This window comes from Pleurodeles waltl, chromosome 7 (genome assembly GCF_031143425.1).
Source record: "Pleurodeles waltl isolate 20211129_DDA chromosome 7, aPleWal1.hap1.20221129, whole genome shotgun sequence".
NCBI lineage: Eukaryota > Metazoa > Chordata > Amphibia > Caudata > Salamandridae > Pleurodeles > Pleurodeles waltl.
This window is the reverse complement of record NC_090446.1, coordinates 1,511,091,893-1,511,118,917: the sequence shown is the minus strand read 5'-3', so window position 1 is coordinate 1,511,118,917 and position 27,025 is coordinate 1,511,091,893. Positions and strand designations below refer to the sequence as shown.

Sequence of the window (27,025 nt, the reverse complement as noted above, 5' to 3'; positions counted from 1 at the left end):
CATGGGTGGTTGCACGGGTCACCCATATAACCCCCACCGACACAAAGTGATGCACCGCCTTGTGCTAATTTGTATTTACTACACCACACAAAGCAAGTTCGTAGTAAATCCAGGTCTAGATTTTCTGCATGGTCCGTTTGTGTTTCTGTGCTCAGGACAGAGCTGGGAGCTTTGTGCGTGAAAAGGTTGATTTGCAGCACTGGAAAAGCATCAATGACTGTGAAGAAAACGAGTGAGTCGTGAAGCTTTGATTCGACTTTGTCAACTGTGTTCCCTCTTTTTGACTGCCCAGAAGTGACCCTTTCAAGTCTGATTACATTTAGAGAACAAAAGCTGCTCTTCTGAAAGAGCATAGTTTACTTTCCATTCAAAACATCTACCGCAAGTTCTGTGATGAATGTACTTTTATGTGTGTTTTCTACAAGGCTGCTGACTCGTAGGACATAGGTCCCATAGCGGAAAATAGACCTTTATGAAGCATCATTCATCTCTGCAAGCCAGCAGGTTGCTGGAGTCAAGACCAAGTGAATTTCTGATGCAGGCGGACCCCAGCAGAGTTAAGGGATGTATTCTGTACTCAGAAATACTATTTTGGTCCTCTTTAAAAACTGTGCTGCTGTTTCATTGAAGATCTCAGCAGTTATTTAGTGACTCTGCTCTGGAAAGGATGACCTAGCAAACACCGAGGACCACGGATGTATGTTTCATGAGCAGGCAGTCTGCCATCTAAAGAAAAGGAGGAGCAAACGCGTATTGTAAAGGTAACCAGCACATCTAAATGAACTCTTGCAGATGTACAGAACAGCGTTGTAAAATGGAAGTTTACGGAGCTACTGTTTGCTTGAGGAGACTATTGTATTGGGACTGCCACTAGCTCATTTGTGATGTGCATAATGCCAAGCACAGTAGTTCTGGGGCATCAGAAAGGATGCCTCTCAGATGTCAGAGGAGACACCGGCCACACTGTTCTTTTCTTGACGTCATTGCATGCACTGAATGGCCAAGGACAGTTATGAGTGTGTGCACCTGTGTGGCGGCACACAGCTCCCTTGGTGGGTGGGACTGCATAATGTCAAGTGCAGCAAGTCGTAGGCAAGGAAGGATGCCTGCCAAAGGTCTGTTGTCAGGGCGGACGTGGGAGCCATTGATGTTTCATTAAAGTTATTGCATATAGGGGATGGGGATGAGTGCCCTAAGGTGTGGTGTTCATGGAGTACCCCATGGAAGGAATGAAAGCAGTACAGAGTGGCTGACCTGTAGATGGGACTTTGCAATGTAGAAGACAGGAATGGGTGGCACAAATATGGTCCTGCAAGGCGTGTGGAAGTTGGAAGTACATGTCTTTCCCTATGATACGGGTGCGTGCAACAGTAAAAGCATGGCGTATAGTAGAACAGGGTGAGTGCAGAAGTGTAGAATGCATGGAGTTCCTATACGGCAGGGTCCATGCAGCAGTTCCCTAGGAAGTGTCAATCCAGTGATACAAGCTGTGTGGAGTGACCTAGGACAGGGTGAGTGCAAAAGAGTGGAATGGAGGGAGTGCCCAAGAGAAAGTGAGTGACAGGGTATGTTGCATGGAATGCCTAATTCATGAATGGGTGTAGAACATGGCCCACTGGTGGTGTGGGTCTTACAGTACACACATTGTCCTATGCCAGAAATGAGTGCAGTCTATGGTCCTGTTAGTTGAGTAGGGGCTGAATTTCACAGATTCATGTATGACATGGATAGATGAAGAGCATGGTTCCATTAGTTGATTGGAGGTTGAAGTGCATGGATTGCTCAATTGCCCTGTACCGGGATGAGTGGTGTGTATGTCCCACTAATAGTGTGGGAGTTGAAGTGCATAGAATGCCTTATAACAGGGATGAATGTAGAGGTGTTGAATGCAAGTTTTGCCCATTGACAGGGTTAGTGTCTTGATATGTTGCTTTAAAGGCCCCATGAAATGAATGGGTGCAGTGGTGTATGTAGCATGGAATCATATGGTGGCGTTAGGTGGGCGCAATCTACTCTGAAGTCTTCACTTATGAATAACTTTACACCTGGATCATGTGACTAGTCAAACCTAATAACGTTACTCAAGTTTAAGAGTAAAATTCACATGTTGATTGCTCACAAGTGTAAGTTACCTTTGTGAATAGGCCCAAGAACATATGAGGAAGCCACAAACCTTTGCATGCATATTTTCAGTGTGGTGATGTGGGCACTGGCACTGAAATGTACTAGTCTAACTTGTGATGTGTGGCACATGCCGAGATCCCTGTGTCTGCCCACTCTCACTACCCTAAGATCCATGTGTGGAAAGGCCCAGTTTGCAAAACCATAGTAGGATGAGCTCACTTCAAACAATGGCAAACAACCTGAGTTACCATGGCTGGAGCCCAGCAGCCCCTGTCTGGCCTGTGAACTCCAGAAAGAGACAAACTTCTCAAACTCGCATCGCCCCACTATGACCAATTATATAACAAACAAAAGGATTGTGGAAGTTGTTAGCACCCTTGGTGTCCTCTAGTTCATAAAGCAGTAACTCAACATACCACCCTACCACAAGCTCCAACACAGAGCCTTTCCACAGACTGTACATGTGTACACCTCTCTCTCAACAGAACAGCAACAGAAAATACCAGTAAACTGAGAACTCTACCTTCATCAAAACCAAACCACATAAAAACATGAGGAGGACCCTGCCCTTGGCCAACCTGCCTCACTAGCCAGATGCATGCAAACACCAGCAGCATGAACTCAAGAAAACATCACAATGACTAGCATCACTTGAAATATACATGATTTCAACAATAACCACAATGCAACATTAACAATACATATTATGCAACTGCAACAGTATTTACCACCATCATTTTCCACCATATTTTGCAAAAATGCATCATCAAATTACGAATCAATGCGTTTCTCTTTCGAACACACCAAGAAAAGCATGGCATTCTCCCTAACATAATTAGGAGAGAATTCAGCACATTCTGAAAGTTCATTTGCTGTGCTCTTTGATATTCTGTTGTCGTCTTCTCATTTAAATAGAGAAACAAAAGAAAACAAGCATTAGCAATACCAAAAGGTCTGTAATTAAAGTGCAAAAACATGATTGCATAAAAGTGCAGGTATGCATGCGTAAGCCTGGGCACATCAACACATTAAATTCATACATATTGGCATTGCCAATGCTTGCTTTACCATTTGCATCACTGGGTGAGGACTTCAAAACTGCACTTCAATCCATAATAAAAGTACATCTTGCCATTGTGAAAAGAAAACCACAAAGACCCACACATGTAAAATACATCATACTAAAAGTGGAAGATATAAAGAAAGGAACTTTGCCACATGCCTGCTTCAAGCTGCAACTGCTGAAAAAAGGTAACCATGCACTAAATGCAGTCCAGCAGCCAATGACTGGAGAGAAATGCCCCAAGGTCCTTTTCTGTGTATTGTATGTTTTATTATATGTGTTGCGTGTAAGTGTACACCAAGGTCTTGCCAGACTGCCGGTGCCGGATTAAACTCTGAGGAGGTCCCTAGGCAGTCGAAATCTCGAGCCCCCCTCGCAAATGATCTCCTAATATGTTTTAAATTTTACCAACCAACAATTTTAGTAAACCAATTTACACAAAACTAAACATTACAGGTATGTAGTTTGCATCGATTTTTTTTTTACAAGCTGCATCAGGAATAATTTATGCAAGGGGCATTCCGACGCGGGGAGGCCTGAAAAAGTGGAGGGGTGAAATTTTCAATATTTCACTGCACCATTTTTACTGTCATTTTCCGCTCGGAGCAGGCGTTAAAATGACGCACCGATTTTAATCAATGGGCCTCCCTGTGCTTTCCTGCACTACCATCAACATTTTTAATGCTAGTGCAGCAAAGCACCACAATAGCATCAACATTTTTTACGCTATTTTCCAAATGACCGGCATGGTGCGCCATGTTGTAAATACGGCACAATCAAGGTATCGTTAGATCCGGCGGGGTGACGCAAGAAAAGTGGCGCATCGGGACCAATGTGCCACTTTCTTGTACATATGCCCCTAAGTTGTTAACGGGTACATTACATTAATACAGTATTTCCTCAATTTAAAAAAGCTGATTGTAATTTTCTTTTAACAGCAAATCAATATTACTTTGATCCGTGGTTGCGGGCCCCTAAAAGTAGTGGGGTCCATAGGACAGTGCCTGCTTTGCCTATTTGGTAATCCGGCACTGCAGACAGCTATGAATATCTGTAGCCAGGGACGGTTCCTCTGCTTGAGCAGAGGAGCGTCACCCCCCCGCCAGCAGCAGCCGTTGCAAACCTTTTACAACAAAACAATAATAAATCATGTTTATTATCGTTTCGTTGTGAAAGGGGCGGGGCATTGGGGATGATGGGGATGAGAGAAGTGCACTGTGCACTCCCCTCAGTGCGCATGTGTGTTTGGCCGGCTGTCTTGGGCCGGCCAAACACACATGCGCACAGGGCAGACACAGGCTCCCAGTCTCCCTAGCCAATCCTAACGCTGCTCTGAGCAGTCAGGATTGGCCGCAGGACAGGCTGGGAGCCTATGCCTCTTGTCAGGAAGAAGGAGCGGCGGTGCGGCGAGGAAGCGAGTAAGGTAAGCTTTTATTTTGTTTTAATATAATTTAATGTTTATCCTCGGTCCCCCCACCCCCCTGCACGCGCCGCCCCACCCCTTCAAATCGCAGCGAGCCGCGACTATCTATAGCCAGACCCTAACTAAGCATATTCTCTCTTTACTGCTCATCAGAACCTCAAACATCCTACTGTGAACAGTCCTGTTCAGCCTTTTCTATTTCTGTTTTTTGCCTTTTCAGACTCTTTTATTTCTTTCATAGAAAGTGTGAAGTTTTAGGCATGCGTAGAAATGCTCGAAATGTTGCCACCCTGTGTACCTACTTTCTAGGATTGTTTATAAACTCTAAAAAGATCCTATTGAGGTGAATCAATTGTCATCATGATTGTTTGTCTTATTTCTGATTTAGTGTTTGTTAGTTCGATCACAGTTTTCAAAATATTAATTGAGATAAGATAATATCGATAATGAGATTCTATAACCCAGGTATCAGACTATTGGCTAGAGAGGGACCTTGTGCCAGGGCTATTGAGGCAGTTTGCAGTGTCAGCCTCATTTGAAGGTGACAGAAGAGTGAGGTGGCCTTCAGCTGGTCATAGTTTATGATCCAGCCTTAAACAAGCTGCAAGAGGAAATAGCTAACTTGCTAACCCATAATAAAAACACAGAACGCTATTTACAGTTACCATAGCACCTTGAAATAGCATGAGAGCGCTATGAGAAAACGTAATAACAATGTTGGCATTTGATTGTCCATGACATACTTCACGGCCTTGCTTTTCATATAATGTGTGGTCACCATCCACATTTTAGGCACTGGGTTATAATTTTTAAATAAACATATTAAAATGCATATCTTTTTTCTTAGTGCGGTTTCTGGGTGCATTATTTATTATCAAAAGAGGATTTGGAGTTCCATTGTGTTCCTGAACTAATCCTCTGGTGTTGAAAGTTACCAGGAAATAGTTCCTGCACAGGATTGCTCAGTGGGTTGTGTATGGGTTGCAGTCCAAATAGATTTATAATTGGTATTGGCACAATAATGACGTCCTTGTGCCGGGGGGACTGGAAATCCAACCCCTGTGACTTTGGGGAGGGGGATACCACCTGGAGAATGCATCAGATCAAAATCAGTGTCAAAACACAGCTGCCCAATGTCCTTCCTCATGTGTTCTTATTGGGTCCTTTTAGTCCTACCTCGCTGTCTCCCATCCCGTACAAGTGAGAGCCGGAGGCCATGGGTGACTGTGACCAGTGCTGAACAAGAAACACTGGGCCTGGGTGCAATTTCATGTACAATGGCCTACTTTCCCATACTTTCTGGCACATCAGGTTCTGATTTTTATGCAATAGGCTGCAGGTTACATCACTACCCACATTGCAGAATTGAGATTTCCTTCTGGTAAAACTCCTATTGCAAGACCATGAGAACAACGCAAATAAAATGAGTGCAAGTGACTGTTGTTTGCATCACACTCAACTTTGCTTAATCTTTTAGAGCAAAATGTGCCCTCTGTTTCGAAATGGACACATTTCACACTAAAAAATAGCACAAAATCCCTCATTGGCCTTTTGCTCAATAATGTATAATGTTACCTAATTATTTGTGCATTTTGTGTAATTTCTGCAAAGGATAGCATGCAAATTTTGCCCACACCTAAAAACACCTGCATCCATGCCATCTCATTGAATACAGAGCATGTCTCCTAGTAAATGTAGATAAAACACTTCAATACCTGCGGTGCTGCATGTGGTCCATTTGGGCGACACCCCTGCAGTGCTCACGGATGCCACACCGCGCGATCCACTCATCCATCCTTAGAAGTGACTTTAAATTAAGATACTCTGGCCCATATTTATACTTTTATAGCACCGCATTTGCGTCATTTTTTGACGCAAAAGCAACGCAAATTTACAAAATACAATTGTATTTTGTAAGTTTGCACCTATTCAAATGAAAGAACTGCAGGTACTCAGTACCGGACAGCACCTGCCCATTTAAAGCACTGGTGCTGCACACTTGCATACGTACACCAGCGCCTTGAAACGACCGTGCCTTCTCGCACTGATGCCTCAACATTCCACACCAATATCCCATTCCATCGCTACATTCTCCCAGCCACGCCCCCCGCCTAAGCATCAGTTCACACCTGAGATAAGAGAGAACAAGAAGGAGTCCCAAGCACAAATAACCATGAGAATCATATTTTATTCCTTCACTACAGCAGACCAAGTACACATTGGGAGAACTTGCTTTAGAAACCGGAAGCAAACACCTGAAACCCAAGTGACTCTTGGCAAGCAAAGGCCTCAACTGTTTAATCTACAGTTTGTTAAGGCTTGAAATTCTGGTTTAAAACTATATTTAACAAAATTAATATACTTTGTTTGGATCAAATACATTCTGTTATAGCTAAATTAATCTTTGCTGCATGTTTTGAGAAAATATAATGCTTTCAGTGTTAATTTGAGGTGGTGGTTGCCAGTGGGGCCCGTGGTTAATTTGAGCCGGTGGCTGCCGGTGCGGGCTACCAGCACTTATTTTTTGGGACGGGCACTTAATTCTTCACATCAGACATTTCTTGAAACCAACAGAGGGAAAAACACACAAATTGAAAAGACAGACAACGAGAAATACAGAAAATCTGTCACCAAGGGAGAAAGCAGAAACCCATAAGATTGACATAAGGGGCAGGGAGTGCCTGGCAGTGAATTAAAGAGGCCTGAGGTGGATTGAGGACTGCGCACCTTTGGTATTTGTGTTAAGAAATTTTGTAGTGCGAGACGCGGGTGTCTGAGCAGCGCTTTGGGCACGGCACTCAATATTTATCATTGAGTGAGGCCCACTGGCACTCATTTTTGGGGACCAGAATTTATTTTTCCTAATAAAACATTGACTGCGAGCAAGAGAGGTTAAAACACATACACAAAAAGTGTTTTAAAATTAAGCAGGAATCGTTGATACACTGAGAAGAATCAAATGGGAATTGACACTTTATGGCACCAAGACCTAATTCACTTGTTTTAAACTGAAACCCTCCATAGTGTTCTGTGAATAATAAAAAAAAAGGGGAATGGTAGCTTTGTATTTAGCTAGCCTAATATATTTACCTACCACCTGACTTTTTTGACTGACCTACCACCGCCATTTGGTAGACCACACTTGTTTTGGCTGTTCCAGAAACAAACATTTTATAAAGTCTTCAGGTACCCAATGAGGTAAACGTGTACTCCTAGGCAAAGGGCATCTTTTGAATATTCCATTTCTATAGGGCATGGCTTGCACTTGTAAGGCCTCGTAGTACTTTTGTATCATTGGAGGACTGCAGAGCTCTGTTGGGATAGTGCACACTGATTAAACACCAGCAAACATGCCACACCATCATCTATGCATGGTGATATCGTGGAAAAATGAGGATGGAATTTTTGTGTAGGTGTAAGGATGCAACACTTGCACAATCTGCGACTGTGCTCTTATAGGACTGCGGCAGCGCAAAGTGCAGAACAGACAAAAAAAGAGATTGAATATTGCTATTGTGTTCTGACTTTAACATTAAATATGAATGAGAGCAATCTAAGACATCATGTGGAAATTATGAGTCCAGTAACCATTTTTATGGTAAACAAAGCATGTGTGCATTCGTTTTTATTCAGGTAGTCTCTGATGGTCACTAAGGGACATATTTAGTAGGGGAGTTGCGTAGCTCCTGCACCACGCAATGTGGTGCAAGCACGACGCAAGTCCAAAATGCAATTTATCAAGCCACGCAGGGCCATCTTGTGTGACCCTGAGTGGCTTTGTAAATCTGGATTAAAGCAATGCAGTGCAAAATGCTGAGTTACGTTACTCTGCCCCAGGAAGGAATTCCATGGGTGTTGCGTGGGTGTTCCCATGAAACATCCGTGGAGTTTGATGCAAACCCAGATTTACCAGAAGTGAGAGACGTGGGAATGCACCAAAATGCACTGCAGGTGAAGCATAAGGAGAAGTAATATTTCTTATTTCTCCTCATTTTGTGCTCTTTTGATGTGTGCCACAGAACCCATAGAAAGAGGAAAGTTTATCAGGAGATTGTTTTTTGTGCAGGGAGGTGTCCCTTCTGCACAAAAACAATCCTCTTTACAACGCAGCACCCTTGTGCCATGGTGCAAGGGTCCCTGCGTTGGGGCTAGGCAGCCAAAGCGGCACCAGCGCAGGGACAAAGGGAGGAATGTGACGTACTGTTCTAAATGCGGTGCATTCCTTCCCTTTCCCCGTTACGCAGCACAGCAGGGTGACTCGCTGCACTGCGCTCTGTGACTTGGCCATAAATAAGGCCTTAAGCACCTACTGCTTTACTGATTTTAAATATAAAAGGAGGACGATTGCGAACTCGGGGGCACTCGCATTTACTGCGTTTTCACCTATGTGTATACTCAGAGTTGTTACAGAAACCACACAAATGTCGTATTAACATCAAAAAAGTAGGAAACGTTAGGAGGTGAGGAAATGATAACCCTGGGACATTGCTGCACTGAAGGCTTCCCACCATGCACCTGTCTTAATATATGACGTCACTGATGGCATCTTCATCACAGAAGGCGCTCTCTTGGCAGGGCAGGGCTTCTGTGGGCACACTCTACTGTAGTCATATCCAGCCTTGAATTATGTACACATGACTGACTCTGCCTCAGCCACTAGAGAGATGTGAAGGTTCACTTACATAGAGAGTATTCTTCCTTCTCCTCATTCCTCTCTAAGATGTCTGATGTCCTTTCTCAAAGCGTCAATATGCCACATATATGATGTTATTTATAGAACACACCAAAGACAGAAATATCACATAAAGCATTTGATCCTTAAAGGTCTTGAATGCTGTACAATTTGCACTCTCTCTAGAGAGAATGAGTCTACACAAGTGAAGTTCTGCAAACCCTGTGCATTCAAGGGCAGTAGCCTGACTTGGCCAGTATAGCACGGTGCTCTATAGCCACAGGGTAGCATTTTACTGCCCACCAGCTCCTCAAACTTGACGACCAAAAATGGACTTTCAAAGAAAGCAGATGATGTGTAAAAAAACAAATTATTGAACAAGATGCATAACAAAGTCAGTCTCATTACATGCCAGGTTTGGTAAGTAAATGGCTGATTTCTGTAGAGGTGCAGTCTGTACTCCGCATTGACTGCGGCGTTGTTACTCCCTTGCGGGGGTTTCACTCATGCCAGGTACTGCAGAGGTGTGGCAAGTGCTTCCGTTACCAATCAAGATGGAGATGTCTTTAGAAGGTGAAGCAGGAGGAGTCCGGTGAGAGCGCCCAGGCCGCGGTGTGGGCCGGTCAGGTGTGCAACGCTATTACCACTGACACTACTGCTACTGAGGCCTCTACCGCCCATGGAAATAGTACTGAAGTCGGTTATGGTCACTGATGTCCCTGGAAAAGCCAGTTTGCCCTTGGAGTCGCTCATGCTCTTTGTGGCACAGCCAATGAAAGTTATTTGGGATCCTGTGAAGAAAAAATAAGCAGGACATCAACATTCGATGCAACAAGGGGTTGACCACAGCGTGCTGGCGCACCATATGTGGTGGCATTAAGTTTCTGGTTTCAGCATTGCCAACTCACCCCTTCCCACTGTGTAAGATAGGGGCTGCACCCTTCACACTATCACCCTGGGGAGACACATTATCACACAGTGGCGATACACTATCACATGATTGAAATAAATTATCACACAGTGGAGATACATGATGGACATGCCTTATCACCTGGTGGAGATGCATTATCACATAACGGGGTTAAATTATCACATGATGGAGATACATTATTACACAGCGGAGATACATTATTACATAGTGGACATGCATTCTCGCCCAATGGAGACGCAATATCACACGGTGGAGATACATCATCAAGCGGTGGAAAAACATTATCAGGTGATGGCAATACATTACCACCCTCTGCAAATACATTAACACACAGTGGAGTTAAATTATCACAGGATGGAAATGCATTATCAACACGTGGAGATAAAGTATCACATAGTGGAGGTATATTATCATATTATCACACAGTGGAGATACATTATTATCACACATTGGCCACTAAGATGCTGGAACAGGCACGCAGAGTAGGTTTTAACCTCGAGTATGGAGGCTCACAAAATTGAGTGGAGTTTTCAATCTTGTCAGTACATGCAAACCAGCCCGTGAAGCCTTTGTTTACGGGGTTGTGATGGCTGGATGTGTCTGTTGGTTATGATGTGATATCTTCAACATATACCAACTGGCTGACCAGGCACTTCGGGGTCTTTCAAGCCCCGCCCCCTCTCAATCATCATGTCCCCTCCTGGTTCATCCTTCTCTCCACTGGGATTACATGGCTGGAAGCTTGGACGCAGAAGTTCATTTGATCTGGCTAAAATCAAACCAAAAATAAATGCAAGGTTCTATCCAGCACTGTGTAAGGACGTAACCCTGACCTGCTTCATGTAAACACTAACCAAAAAAACTCTACAAAAGTCTCACCTGATCTGAACACAGGCAGGGAGTGGCAAAAACTCTGTTCCACTCAGCGACAAGTGGGGGTGAGAGAGTGGGGATTAAATCAAATCCTAATTCAGCAAACGAACTATGAGCCAGAGAGAACCAGGGAATGTGTTCTGTGTCTTGAAAATACTGTTCAAAACACATCATGTCACAAGTGCAGAGCCCACCGCAGCTGAGTCACTGGTTTCAATGGAAGAAAACTCGTCAAGTGCTGATGGAGCGTTCAGTCAATCCAACACCTGCAAGGTGGAGTGATGGGAGCCAGATATATAAGGACCACACTCTGAATTTTTGTATTCTGCACCTGATTTATGGACAATTTCATAACCATTAGACCAGTTTGAATGCATGTGGTGCTCACATAACCGCAAGCGCAATATAGCGTGCAAACAATAAAGGTCACCACATAGTGCTTATACTGGCATACTAGCTGTCCATCAGCCCCTCACTGGGCATGGTGCTGCAGATCCTTCCAGACAGTGGGACCACCGCTCTGGAGCACTCTCTCTAACCAGAGAAGAGACATCTTCTCTCATAATGTAACCAGGTGATGAGAGCTCAAAGCCTAGGCCTCACGAACATCCCAACTCCCTGCCTATCCTCTAGTGGCTCTCCTTGCCACCTCTGCCCCTGGCTGATGTCTCCTTTACATGCTAATATATGTCATCACTAAACACCATGGGGCATACTTAAGAGCCCCTAGCACCACCAGAGCGTCACTTTTCGTGATGCTTTGGTGCCACTATGCACTGTTCCATATTTACAAGGAGGTGTAACGCCACTTTTTTGAGGCGTTATGCCTCCTTGTAAATATGGGCCCCTCCGATGTCGTTTTCTGCATCAGAGGGGCGTGCAGTGGGTATTGCTGTGGGCGTTCTACCGCAGCACCCATTGGTTTTGACGCTGACTCAGATTTACGAGTTGTCTTAAACCTGAGGCAGCGCCAAAAAACGAATGCCGCCCCAGGGGTGGCGTTAGCATGGCAAAACGAGGAGGAATGCTTTTTTTCCTCCTCAGTTTTTGCTTTTTCTATGTGTGCTGCATTTTGCAGCACACATAAAAGAAACGAAATGCCATAGACAATTGTTTACGTGCAGGAAGGGACACCTTCCTGCAAATAAACAATCATTCAAAATGACGCTTTGGTACTTCTATGTGTGCTGCATTTTGCCGCACACATAAAACTGCCAAATCACCATTATAGATTGTTTATGTGCAGGAAGGGTCACCTTCCTGCACATAAACAATCTATCCCCTCAACACAAAGACACGTTTGCAATATGGTGCAAGAATGCCTGCTTTGGCGCTAGGCAGCTAAATTTAGCGCCAGTGCAGGAGGAAGCACAGGGGTGTGCCTTATTCCTCTAAATACGGCGCACTCCTGCATTTCAAAAGTGGCAAGGGTGCCTGTGTTGCCTGCAGGATTATTTTTGTGCAGGAAGGAACACCTTCCTGCACAAAAAAAATCCTGGGAGGCTTTTTCCGCTTTCTACGTGTGCTGCATGCAACACACATAGAAAGAGGAAAAAATGACGAGAAATAAAGATATTTCTCCTTGCTGTGCCTCCCCTGGAAAGATGAAAAGTTCAGACGCATCCCCAGGTTTACATGGCCCTGTAAATCTGGGAAGGAGGCAAAATCCATGGATGTTGCATGTGAACACCAACCCACCATTCAAAGTCACGCGAAGTGGCTCTGCATGACCTCATAGATATGGCTGAAAGCTTTGCGCTGATACTGCATCCCTAAAAGTGATACAAAGGCGGCACAAGCCTCTCATAAATATGTATGCAGCGAGCACCACTGCCAGTTATGCTGTCACACAAGTGATGCGCACATTCAAAAACCTTTCTTCACGTATTTTACAATAACGTATGGAGGAGCCTCATCTGAATTTAGAGATTAATGCCAAAACTCGCATCACAAACAATAGTCACTTGACCAGGGCTTCACACAAGTTAGTACTCAACTTAAATTTAAGGCTCACTCATAAATTTAGAATATTTATTAATCCTGTAAGGTACTGAGCAATTCGCCTCTTCTGTCAAATTCACAGTTGACAGTACTTATCTCCGTATTTATTGTAGGTCGTCTGTAGTATCAGAGCATCTTTTTTGTTGGCCACAATGACGCACAGCTTCAACCATCAAACCATTCCTCTGTTGAACTTCAAGAGCCAGGGAAGCAGGTATGTTTCATCCTTGCACTACAGCGCTCTCTAGCGGCCATGTGCTGCATTAACAGCTACCCAAAAGCTCTAGACACAACATACAGTATACCTCTGTGTTTGGTGGCCGTGAACTTGACACACTGGGTCTCCTCTCCGCTGCAGCTGATAGTGTTGGTTTCTTGGCAGTCATGAGAGTTTTCTGCCAGGCAGGATGGGCAGACCTTCCCGTTGGCTGTGTCATTCATCGGCTGCCCTGGACGAGGAGGGAGAAAACACGTCATTAAAGGTAAAGGTTTTGTAAAGCGATGCAAGGATACATTTGTGCCATCTCAGAACACTCAGTGCAGGTGGAAGGGAGACGAGAAGCTGGTCTTGGAGACAAAACCATTGAGGTGGGGCAGGGATTCAAAGGTAGAGGTACTAGAAAAGATAATAGAGGCACCAGGGCCATGGGAGCACATGTTCTGGAGGATTCAGTAACTGGGAAAAACAGGGATGGGGAGATGCAAGGATGCTGCAGCTCGCGGCTAAAGAGACGTGGAGAAATGCAGACAGGTGATGGATGCGATGGGGGCAAGTGATACGAAGGACAAGAAGACACAGGAGGAGATGGGGGTCTGACTCACGAAGGTAGCAGGCCAGGCTTTAGCGCTGGTGGTGCTGTGTGCAACAATCCTTTTTATCCCCCTCCCCTCCATGTCCTCCTTCTCCATGGATTCCCTCACTATCACCCTCCAACAGTGACCCTCATCTCTTCTTAGGCCCTCTCCCACATGCCTTTCATTTGTTTTACAGCGCTACTCATACCAGCGTAGGGTGTCAGAGACAATGAATCATATGTGTGTAAATTATTCTACAGTAGTGTAGAAGGCTGGCTCTCCATATAGTGGACAAAAATGATGAGCAACCCCACCTTGGGTGCCAGAAGAAAAACAGACTACCTAATGCACTGTTTTTTGTGGTAGCTTGGTCGAGCAGTTAGGTCAATCTTGGAGAAGTGCTAAGAAATTGTTGTACTCACAGTATCAATAAATGTGGACACACAATCAAAAGAATAACTTGAGGCCAATTTACAAAGAGTACTTCGTATTTTTATAACATTTTTTAAGACCAAGATCATCAAAATTGGGAAAGTACTTTTCAAGTTATGATTTTTCAAAGTTTATCAAAAATTGTCTTTTTGTGCGTAATTATGCACCATTGGAATCAGTGGGAGCAAACTTTAAAAATGCATATAAAATCAGGCAATTCTTTCACAAACGTCACCTTCTGGTTTTAGGCTGAGGTCATTGAGATGTCCTGTGGGCCAGCTGGAGAATTTTGGGGGGTTCCAGCTTTGAGTGGAAGCCGCGGCTAAAAGTCTTGGAGCTGGTGCAGGTGGATCACTTGAAAATGCACTGCACAAGCGGACTTAAATGTGAGTCCGATGGGTCTCCTTTGGGTTCGAGGTTGCAATGGGTTGGGGACAGCTAGAGCACAGGTGGTTCTTCAATGCAGGGGCCAGGGAGGCTGGGTGCAGAGCTGACAGGTCAGCCAAGTGGTGTGTGAAAAGGAGCCTTTGGAACCGGGGGAGGTCATTTGGATGGGTAGATTGCAGGTCAGTCAGGCCACTCTGGGGGAAATTTGGTCTGACTGCTGTGTCTAGTTCCTTGGTCAGCAGCCGGTCAGTGAACTGGACTTCACTGGATCTTGCTTGCTGGTTGCAGGGAGTGGTGCCTTCACTCTGGAGGGAGGTTCTTGGCAATTTGTAGAGGGTTGGAGGTCCTCTGGGGCTTCTTACAGTCTGTCCGATGTATAGTTGACCCCTCAGTGGCGATTGTCGAGTCCTGGGTGCAGCAGGCAGAGTTTGTTGAATTTTTCTTTGCGCAGCAGGACTTCTGTTCTTAAGCCTTGTGTCTTCTTTGTCACTGGCCTTCTTGTGTCCATCAAATCTGATGTTCAGGTCTAGGGATGCCCACTAAATACTGCATTTAGGGGGTGCTTAGGTGAGTGCCTGGGAGTGGCCAATGGGCCATCTATCTTAGGGTGGCTACTCTCACTATGGGATCACTTACTGAGGGTAGTAGTCACATCTCTAACCCTGTTGGGTATTTTCCTACCATGAAAGATGAAGGAAAATGAAAAGCAGGGGTCGCCTCTCCTGCTACACCCGAGGGGTGGTGCAGGCAGAGGGTGGCCACTCCTGCTAGTCTTTGTGCATTTTCCTGCTTTTGCTTCCACCAAAAATGGGGGTTTGCAATGGGGGCAGCCATCTGCTGCTAGCATAAGTGGGGGTCGAGGTTCAAACGCGGCAAGCCCGCTAAAGCTCGCAGACAGGGCAGTGCACATTCCTGGGGGGGGGAGGTGTAACGCCTCTGTCCAGGAAGGGCTTTGCTTTCGAGAGAACGAAGGCCCTGACCCCAGGGATCCAGAATATTGTCTGGTGGTGGCAGGCTTGTTGGGACTGGCCAGCAACCATGCCAGGGCTAGTTAGCTTTGCAGGGGTCACCTCTAAGGTGGCCACCGGGTACATTTTGCAAACAATCCAATACTTGTAACAGTTTGGATTTGTTGCTCTGAGTTGTTTGATACTAAACAACCCAGGGTTCAGAGTAGCATTCATGTAGGCGTGAAACTCACACTGATCAGTGTCCAGCACATGCATGTAAAATGCACGCTCTGTACACTTACTATGTTCCAGGTTTGGCAAGGACACAGTATGGGCATATTGCTCATGCTCCTATGCACACACATGCATTATAGTGCACCCTGCCTTAGGGCTGGAAGGCCTGCCAGAGGAGTGGCTTACCTGTATTGTATGCACTGTGTTGTGAGCAGGCCACACAGGCTGTGTGCCATGTCATGTTCGCATTTTAGGATTCCATCAGGATATTCAGCCTGCAATGGAAGGCTGAGTGCACTTGGATGCAGGGTCCCTGAGGGTGGCACAATCGGTGCTGCTGCCCTCACAGGCCTACCCTTAGTACCCCATGCCCTGGGTACCTAAGTACTATTTATTAGAGCCATACAATGGCCACTAAAGGTGTTGCCAATTGTGCCAATGCATCACAACAGTTTTGGGAAACAGATCTGGCTCTGGGAACCTGTTTAGCTGGAACCCAAGCCACTTGCAACTTTGAAAACCACACCATATACCAGACAAAATGTAGGGGGCTAACCATGTCAAAAGAATCACTTTCTCACAAGTAGTGTTTCCCTAACTTGCAAAAACCAGAACCCAATTTTTAGAACAACAAACGTTCGTGACCCACTTATCTTTAGTGGTCAAGAGGCAGGGCAATATTTGAATGTAACTAAAGAATCATGTGGTAGTGTATTGTCTTTTACAGACAGCACATTTTTCATTGAAATGCCCATTAAAGTTGCCCAGACATACAGTTTTTCTGATAAAAAATACTTAGTACCCAAATGATACTGTGTGGAAATCGGGTTTCTGTGAATATTTATCATTGGTGCATCACCAGTTAAGTGGCAGAACTTTTTTGAGCCTATACAAATCTCTGTTTCCAGCACATTTCAGAAGTACAAAAGCGTCTCATTTTTTCTTTCCTAACAGCTGGATGCAGACAGTTCACTTACAGGTATTCACATTTTGTTGTATAATACTAGAAAAGCAACTTACAAACTCCTCCCACTTTGCAGTCAGTCAAAGAAATGTAAACAATAATCCCCGTGTTAAGAGAATAAATCAGTCTGACGTTTGACCTCTGTCTCTGAATCACCGCAAATGTGACAAGTTAAACACAAAGGGGGTCATTCTGACCCCGGCGGTCAAGGACTGCCGGGCCAGGGTTGGCGGGAGCACCGCCAACAGGCTGGCGGTGCCCCGCAGGGCATTCTGACCGCGGCGGTTTGGCCGCGGTCAGAACAGGAAAACCGGCGGTCTCCCGCCGGTTTTCCGCTGCCCAAAAGAATCCTCCATGGCGGCGCAGCTCGCTGCGCCGCCATGGGGATTCTGACACCCCATACCGCCATCCTGTTCCTGGCGGTTCGCCCGCCAGGAACAGGATGGCGGTATAGGGTGTCGTGGGGCCCCTGGGGGCCCCTGCAGTGCCCATGCCAATGGCATGGGCACTGCAGGGGCCCCCGTAAGAGGGCCCCACAAAGAATTTCAGTGTCTGCTCAGCAAACACTGAAATTCGCGACGGGTGCAACTGCACCCGTCGCACCTTCCCACTCCGCCGGCTCCATTCGGAGCCGGCTTCCTCGTGGGAAGGGAGTTTCCCACTGGGCTGGCGGGCGGCCTTTTGGCGGTCGCCCGCCAGCCCAGTGGGAAACCCAGAATCACCGCAGCGGTCTTATGACCGCGGAGCGGTGTTCTGGAGGGGGGAACTCTGGCGGGCGGCCTCCGCCGCCCGTCAGAGTTAGAATCACCCCCAAAGTTTAAAGGGCTTTGCTCTGACTTTCGCGAACCACTAAAAATCGGCAAGTGACTCACCGGTGGGTTATGGCCCACAGTTTGGGAAACACTGGTCTATAAAAAATGTTACATAAGACAATGAGCATTGCAAGGTGTAGGAATCACCCTATCCATACTATTAGGCAGTAGTAGTACTAACCTTTTTTTCGGTTTGTATAAAAACCCATAAAAGCACTTGTGTACAATATAAAACAATGCATACATAAAAATGTTAAAAATATGTGTAAGAACACAGATTTAAAAAGGACAAACGTACATGTGGGCCCTAATAGAATGCTAAAACACCCCTATTATCAACTTCCACAATACTTCTTTGTCTTATACATCAACTATTGCACACTCAGAGACCAACATAAAATATTTGCCTCAGTTAAAAGTCATTCCCATTGTCATAGAACTGGATGTATTTACATCTAAGCAGCTCTGTCTGTCTACTGGTAGGCAGTATATTTATAAAGTGTTTGATCTGGAAAAGAACAAGCTCAGGATTTAAAATGTACTACAGTGGTTGAGGTTGGCTTTACTAATAAGAATGTATTTTTACCCAAACAAACCCTTTTGAGAAACATTAGATTAATGAAAGCATGTGGAAAAAACGTAGGCCTGAATTTAAGAAAAGTGGAGCTGCATCCAATGCAGCGTCACTTTCTTGCGCCCCTCAGCGCCCCCTACCGCCACCATGTGTGGGCCATATTTAAAATACGGCACACCATGGCGCAGGATGGGGGCAAAAGCGTCAACATTTTTTATGCTATTGATGCACTGTGCAACTAATCCTGCACATACATAGGGGCCCATTTAAAACAATGGTATGCTCCCTTTTAAAGGATGTTATGTGGCGGCGTTAATAATCTTTTAGATTCCACTGCACTATTTTTGTGGTCCCCCTAATCTGGGAACGCTCCCCTTGCATGCATTATGCCTGGCGCAGGCATAATGGGGCGCAAGGGGTTACAAAGTGGCACAATGCATGCATTGCACCACTTTCTAAATATGGCACGTCAAATTTGGCCTTGTTGGGTCACATTAGCGTCATAAAAAATTACACTAATGTGGCGCAAGGAGGCGCTAGGCCCTCCTAAATGTGGGCCATAGGTGCTTAATTACAAGCCCCTTGCACCTACAGTGTGCCACATTTACAAACTGGTGCAATGGGACCTTGCGTCACATTATATCTGCGCCTGGTATAACGTACACAAGGTAGGCATTACCCCCATTAGAAGCCATGCAGAACTGGTGCAGTGAAATCTACAAGATTTCACTGCATCATTCTGCGCCTTCCCTGCATCAAAAATGTAATGCCTGCTCAGAGCAGGTGTTAAAGTGACGCAGGGCTTTTTTAAATAGGGGACTCCTGGCATTGCTAGCATCATTTTAATGCCACAGATGCTTCCGAAATTCTGATGCATCTGTGGAAGATGTCAGCCATGTAGCTCTGCATTGTAAATACAGCGCTACCATGGCGTTGTTTGGGAGGTGGAGGGCAGCGCCAGAAATCTGATGCATCGAAGCCGATGCATCAGATTCTTGTAAATGAGGTTCCTAATGTTCTAACTTATGCCATGCAGTTTTCATGCAGCCTTTTGATGACAGTTCATAGTTCACTGTTCTGTATTAGGATTGTAACTTATAAAATGCCATTAACAAAAGGATCTCTTGGACAAAATCAGTAAGACACCGAGCTATCCACATAAAATACAGTTCTGTGATCTGCATGATATATGTTCTTTCAGCAGGCATATTACTCTTCTGCGCTACTTCATCAGTCAAAATTTCTGCTAGGCCAGCCTCCAAGGAACATTCAACACCAGACTTCATCTTGGCACTTTTATTGCTGTCTAAAACCTGCTGGACACACAAGGAACTCTACAGCAGATTTTTTGAAGTCCAAAATTTATTTTGAAACATAGCATTCCCAACCACCCGAGATCTGCCCCAGGTGTAGCTGCACCAGCTGACCCACCTGAACCCGCCCTGAAAGATAAGAAAGTTTACACTTTTTAGTAAGTTTACTAGTTTTTGCTATTCAAAATCTGCACTTTGTAGTAACAAACTTTTGCAGTAATCTTCGTTATTCTAGTAAGTGCAGCACACATGGCTAACCTTTGGCACTGCAACACCCTCACATAGAAAATAATGGAAGTTGGGAGTTACTACATGTTAGACTTTTCATCCTTGGCGTGGTCTCCCTTAACTTTTTGCCTCTGTTCCCCAGGTTGTTGATGTGTGCTGGACTCTGATTTTGCTGTTTTTGTTACTCTGGGCACTTTACCACTGCTAACCAGTGCTAAAGTGCAAGTGCTCCTGTTTAAATTGTATGTAAGTGGTTCATCCATGATTGGCATATTTGAATTACTAGTAAGTCCCTAGTAATGTGCACTAGAGGTGCCAGGGCCTGTAAATCAAATGCTACTAGTGGGCCTGCAGCACTGGTTGTGCCACCCACATAAGTAGCTCTGTAATCATGTCTCAGACCTGCCACTGCAGTGTCTGCATGTGTATTCTTACACTGTAAATTCGACTTGGCAAGTGTACCCACTTGCCAGGCCTAAACCTTCCCTTTCCTTACATGTAAGGCACCCCTAAGATATGCCCTAGGTAGCCCCAAGGGCAGGGTGCAGTGTATGGATAAGGTAGGACATATAGTAATGTGGTTTATATGTCCTGACAGTGAAATACTGCCAATTTCGTTTTCACTGTTGCAAGGTCTGTCTCTCTCATAGGATAATATGGGGGCTACCTTTAAATATGATTAAAGTGTAGATTCCCCTAGAGAAGAGATGGACAGGTGGAGTTTGGGATCCCTGAACTCACAATTTAAAAATGCATCTTTTAGTAAAGTTGATTTTGAGATTGTGAGTTTGGAAATGCCACTTTTAGAAAGTGAGCATTTTCTTGCTTAAACCATTCTGTGACTCTGCCTTGTTTGTGGATTCCCTGTCTGGGTCAGTTGACAGTTGGGTTGTTTTTCACCTCACACCAGACAGTGACACAAAGGGAGCTGGGGTGTGATCTGCATTTCCTGATTAGCCATCTCTGCTAGGAGGGAGGGGTGGAGTGGTCACTCTCATCTGAAAGGACTGTGCCTGCCTCTGACAATGCTGTCTCCAGCCCCCTGGTGTGTGTCTGAGGCCTTGCCTGGGCAAGGCAGGATTTCACAAGAAGGTGTGAGTCCCCTTTGAAGGAAGGTGACTTCAAAGACTAAAATGGGTATAAGAAGGGCATCCAAACTTACAAACTTTAGAAACACTTCTGGAATCAAGGGGAACCTCTGCCTGGAGAAGAGATGATCGCTGAGGAACAAGTGCTGCCCTGCCTGTGACTGTGCTTTGTGGAGCTTTCCTGCAGTGCTGCTTCTGCCAGAGTAAGAGGGCAAAGACTGGACTTTGTGTGCCTTCCATCTTGAAGAAGAAATCTCCAAGGGCTTGATGTAGAGCTTGCCTCCTGTTATTGAAGTCTCAGGGATAGCAAAGACTTCTTCCTGCCAGCACCTGGAGTCTCTGGAGAGACCCCTACTCTGCTCTGTGGTGCCCTTCCAGTTCCTGGGACCCTGAAAGGAGAGGCTGGCAGCCTAAGGACAAAAATACACGCACCGAGCGCCGTGCGGAGAAAAGATCGACGCGAATCCGATCGCGGCTGAGAAAACGACGCGACGCCGGCTCCGCAGCTGAGAAACAACGCCGCAGGAAACGCGACCGAAGAATCGACGCCCGGAGCAGGAGAAACGACGCGCAGCATCGCTGACGAAGGCTGAGAGATCGCAACCTGCGCCGCGGGACTTTCGGACCGTCGCGTGGCTGGCTGTTTCGACGCGCATCGCCGTGCCGAGTTGTTTTCGACGCATATAACCGTGCAGGGTTATTTTCGACGCGCACAGCCCGTGCGGGGTTATTTTTGACGCAAACCAGGTACATTTACACGCTAGCAGCGCTAGTGTGTTGTTACAACTACCTAAAGACTCTTTTTATTTTAAACCTTTTAAAAATCATAACTTGACTTGTGTATGTTGGATTTTTGTCGTTTTGGTCTTGTTTTGTCTAGATAAATATTTCCTATTTTTCTAAACTGGTGTTGTGTCATTTTGTAGTGTTTTTATTAAGTTACTGTGTGTGTTGGTACAAATACTTTACGCCCAGCACTCTGAGGTTAAGCCTACTGCTCTGCCAAGCTACCAAGGGGGTAAGCAGGGGTTAGCTGAGGGTGATTCTCTTTTATCCTAACTAGAGTGAGGGTCCTTGCTTGAACAGGGGGTAACCTGACTGTCAACCAAAGACCCCATTTCTAACACTACATTTTGCAGTTTGTGAACTCTGAAAAGTAGTGGACTTACTGAAAGGTGTAAATTACTACAAAGTGCAGTTTATGACTCAGGGAACTGGAAGCAAAGGGACAGACAGACACAGGGATGTCGAAACCTGATGACAGCAACACCCCACAACAGGGAAGCGTTGAAGGTAACATAAATAAAAGGTGACCCGGAGCCAGGAAGACATGAACGCTGGACCCAGTGACACTGATTCAAAGTCAGATGAGATTGGAGGAAGGTGAAAGGAACCAATCACATTCGCTCTCCTCCTCATTACAAAGCAAAGAGCAGATAATACAGACAACCGATGACCCTCAAGTAGGGCTGTTAAACCTGATATGGAACACCTCTTCTCGGAAAATCAGAACAGGCAAATAACACTGATTGCTCTCACAAATGATAAACAGAAGGGATGTCTTCTACCTATAGCGTTCATGCCAACAGAAAGCCTAATGGGGGCCTATTTTGTTAAAAAAAAAAAAAAACGAAAAAAATACAGGGGTCCACAGTGTGTTTTTAAATAGTAAGATACCAGAATGTCAAAAAGATCTGGGCGATGCCACAGACATGGAGGTAGGACTATATGATGTCAGCTAACATGACCTCAGAGGTGCTATAGCCACCGCAGTCACTGACATAGAAGAAGGACTGCAAGGGCACACCCTGGCTAGATATAAGCATAATAAAGACAAGTGCCAAAGGCTCTGCGTTTTGTTCCATTTTACAGAGCTTTTTCTCGCCCACTGGAGAACCTAACGATGTGAAAGGTATCCTGGGGCACAGAAGCAGCACTTTGAATCTGGTTTAATTTGCATCCCCAGCCTTGTAGTGTTTTCTGTATATTGATAACACATAGCCACGGGCACCAGAAAGCAAAGGCTTAATACCTGGACTGGATCAGTGCATGTGACCGTGTCGGCGGGTGATTATGGGGAGATGCCTCTAAATGCAAAATGTGCATCATCTCAACTTGGTAGGTGAGGAAGCAAAAATAAAAGATTCGTAGTGCCCTTCTCAGATCAATACAGAAGTCAGAGCTGTGCAAGGCTTGAAGATGAAACCTCAAAAACACTTCTCGCTCCCCGTCTCCCGTGCTGTGGTGAAGCCCAGAGAAAGGCTGAGGGGCCTGGTTCCTGCAGAGAGTCTCCACCTTGCCTTCTGTGGCCCTCTCTAAAACCTGCTCTGCGTGATCCAGAGGCGATGCTCCACATCAGCTCTTCACTTCTATCCACTTTGGAACTCAACAAGGAGGGTCGATGCAAAGTGAGTGGTTTGGGGAAGTCTGGGATGCATCCTGCTTAGGACCCCCCCACCCCCCAAGGTGGTGTCGAGGGCCAGGATTGACAAGGACAAAGGCTCTCTAGGCTTGGCCTCTTTCTTCCACCACAACAAGTGCATAAAATACCCTCCATCTCACAGTGCTGAGCTCATGAATTAAATGTTCTTTCTTAAGCAAGTTCTCTTCTCCCTTTCCTTCTTCCTTAAATCATCTATCCATCCATCCTTTCACCCTTCCATCTATTTATCTTCCCACCCATCACCATATAATCACGTTATTTCTTCCATTCTACCATCAGGTATGGTGCCTTCCTACCGTCCTTTCAGCCGTCCATATACCCTGCCACCTTTTTATCTTCCCATCTATCACCACCATTCGTTTGACCATCCATCCATGCATCCACCGCTCCGTGCGTCCATTTCATTCTTCCACCATTTATCATTTCCATCATCCACCCTTCCATTGTCCACCATCAGGTTCCAATCCCTTCTTCTGTTTGTACGCCCTTTTATCTGTCCATTGTTTCAACCATCCATCAACCTGTTCACCCATCATTTCACTCTCAAACCCTTTCGTAATCTGTTGATCTGTATGTCTTGTTTCATCATTTCATCCACACCTTCAACCCTTTTCACACCCTAATCCATCTACTCATCCTTTCACTTGCCCCTCCTTTTCTTCTTTCACTTTCATCCATCTATGCTTTCAGCCTTCTTTACTTCCTCTCCCTTTTCCCTTCTTTCTTTATTTCACCTTTCCTTGCTCTCTTTCACAGTTTTTTCGTTTATTTCAAGATTCCTTCCTTTCACCTCCCTTCATTTGCAATGTTTAATTTTCCTATTTGCCCATCTTTCTTTTATTCTGTCCCCTGTATGCTCTATTTGCCTCTCTCCTCCCCCATGTGATCAGTTTTCTTTCGTCGTCTCCTTCATTGTGCTTGCCACAACTTGCACCCCTCGACGACCTTCCCTGACCTCTGTCACTCATGTAACGTGTTACTTACTGACATTTTCCTGCAGACAAGGCCAATAAAATAAATAGCTAGGGCCAGATTTACAAGCCCCTTGCGCCACACTAGCCTAATTTTGTTCTATGCTAATGTGGCGTTAAGGAGGCCATTCACCTGCGCCATATGTAAAAAGTGGTGCAATGTTAACAATGTGCAACTTTGTAACCCCTTGGCCACATTATGCCTGCGCCAAGTATAATGTATGCCAGGGGGCATTCCCACTCAGGGAGGCCTTAAGAAATAGTGCAGTAAAATCTACAAGATTTCACAGTGACATTTTTTCCATCATTTTTAGTGCCTGCTCAGGGCAGGCGTTAACGTGACAGGCCCTTAGTAACCAATGGGCCTCCCTAGCACTTTGCTGCACTAGCATTATTATTATGGCGCTACTCCAGCAAAGCGCCACAATAACGTCATGAATGATAAAGCTGTTGTGGAAACGACCACCATGGTGTGCCGTATTGTAAATACGGTGCATCCATTGTGTTGTTAGTGGGGCAGGGACGATGAAAGAAAAGTGCGCATCTGGACCAATGTGCCACTTTCCTGTAAATCTGGCCCAGTAAATGTTTTAAGACCTAGATTACCAACCCACAGGGCCTAGTAGCGCCCCCCAATCCACACGTCAGTGTAAGAGAGGGGGGACCACCCCTCCCTCTGCCTCTCTCTTGCAGGTTGTTTCTTATCCTTGCTTTCACTCGTCCCGGTTTTAACATTTTACTCTTTTTCTCATTTTCCTCCCTTTCTCTTGTTTGCCCTGGCTCGAAGTATTGCTTTGTGAAAATAAGCCCTGGCCCCTCACAGATGACAAGCAGCGCCCACCCCCTGCGACCAGCAGAAATTATCATGAAAACCCCACTGATGACAATCTGTGCTCCAAGACCCCTGAAAGGAAGAGTCCAAGGATCGAAATGTGCTTTAAAAAAAACACACAACAAACACAGCACAACAAGACTCACTGCTGGCGCTTTGTATCACTTCACTAGCACCGCTGCCTGGTTCAGTGTGAGCAAAAGCAAATGTACAGTCGCTCCGTGTATTGCTGAAACAAACAGGGGGGCAAATTTATCAATTTTTCACACAGCGCAGCTCAACAAGCCACCTTGCTGTGCTGCGTGAAAACTTTATACGGCGCATTCCTGTACTTTCCCCCTGCACTGGCGCCCTTTTGACTGACTAGCGCCAATGCAGACACCCTTGCGTCATGGTGCAAGGGTGCCCGCATTGCAGACATGTTTGTTTCTGTGCTGGAAGGGACACCTCCCTGACAAAAATAATCCTGGGAGGCTTTTTCCTCTTTCTGTGTGTTCTGGAGAATGCAGCACACATAGAAAAAGGAAACAATGCGGAGAAATAAAGATATTTTTCCTTGCTACCCCTCACCTGGGGAGGCGTAGGATTGGTCTATCAGTAATGGTAAATCTGAGAATGTGACAAAATCCATGGGTGGAAGTGTGGTAACATCCATGCTCCACCCAAGGTAGGCCTCACTCAGGGCCACGAAAGGTGGCCTTGCATGGCTTAATAGATCTGACGTAGCTTTTGCGTCACCCCTGTGCCCCCTTGTGCAGCTCAAGGGGGCGCAGAACCTTTGATAAATATGCCCCAGAGTTTTTATGTAGGGGTAGGCAGGGGCCTGTGCTGCTCCAATCCACATTAATCAAGTACCTTCTTGATATATTAGTGCCACAAAAAAATAGTTTTGGGGCGGCGGAGAGGGACGCACCATATTATTAGAAAGAAGTAAAAAAATATATTTTTTAAATAAACATCTTCAAAAATCAATGCTTGTGTTGAAAATTCGTTTTTCTATTCCCTGATAACTCACATTAAGCACTGGTTAGGCTGTTGCTCTGGGGTTTGTGTGGCACAAAGGCACTTAGACAATCCTTGTGGCAGGTTCTGCTGTTAAAACGCAGGTACCAGGGAGTGATGCTCAGGGCATTACTCAATACCTCCTACTGAGGCTTTGTGTTGTCGGGGGAGGCAAGGTTGGACAATCTTTTGAACAACAGTGTGGGTTGGAACTTCTAGTTCAGATAGAATAGTAGCAAAATAAATATGATGTTCAGCAGTGAGTTTTTTCTTAAAACATATATTTTAGTACTATTAAAGAAACTTGCTCAGTAACTCCAATATGTTTCACTGCATTAATATTTCTCTCCTGAAAGGAATATGTATCTAACTTTCATCTATGCTTAGGCGGTGCTCAGATTATTGCCAAGCCCCACATTATTGCCCAGTACAGCATCTGCTTTTGAAATCTCTCTTCATGTGGCTAACCTGACGCGTGCACAGGTGCCATGCTGCCTGGCAGAGGTCAGAGTGTCCTTGGGTTGTGCAGACCTGTCAGAAAATGTGAGATCTCCTGCAACAAACCGAAGCAGGGTGTATCATGTGACAACCGTGTCAAAGATTTTTAAAAAAATGTCCTGCAGGGAAAGAGAAAACGTGGCACATCAAGCATCTACCGCCATCTAGTGGTACTAGCTGTTATCTTTCCAGATATTAACAAATAGTGCAATTAAGCAAATCTATAAAAAATGCTACAACACATACGGTTACAGCGTGGCGGGGGTGCGGGAGGGGGGTACATGGCCCACCCATCAAAGCCCCTCAGGGGAAATGGGTGACGCTAGGCGGGTGCTATTCACAAATACCGGTTCAGTACCTCAGCTCACATGAACCTCAGTCACAGCAGTGCAGGTATTCAGTTATATTTACTAGT

General features: G+C 45.4%; 1 protein-coding gene across 1 annotated transcript in view; it reads right to left on the bottom strand.

Annotated features, from left to right (window-relative positions):
* Positions 1-6,778: 6,778 nt before the first annotated feature.
* Positions 6,779-27,025, bottom strand: part of LOC138246603 (phospholipase A2 inhibitor and Ly6/PLAUR domain-containing protein-like) — a 125,455-nt gene continuing 105,208 nt past the window's right edge. The window contains exons 4-5 of the mRNA XM_069201300.1: positions 13,393-13,536; positions 6,779-10,073 (exon numbers count right to left, since the gene is read on the bottom strand). Coding sequence (XP_069057401.1) covers positions 9,832-10,073; positions 13,393-13,536 — 386 coding nt within the window. The 3' untranslated portion in view covers positions 6,779-9,831. The remainder of the gene's footprint in view (positions 10,074-13,392; positions 13,537-27,025) is intronic.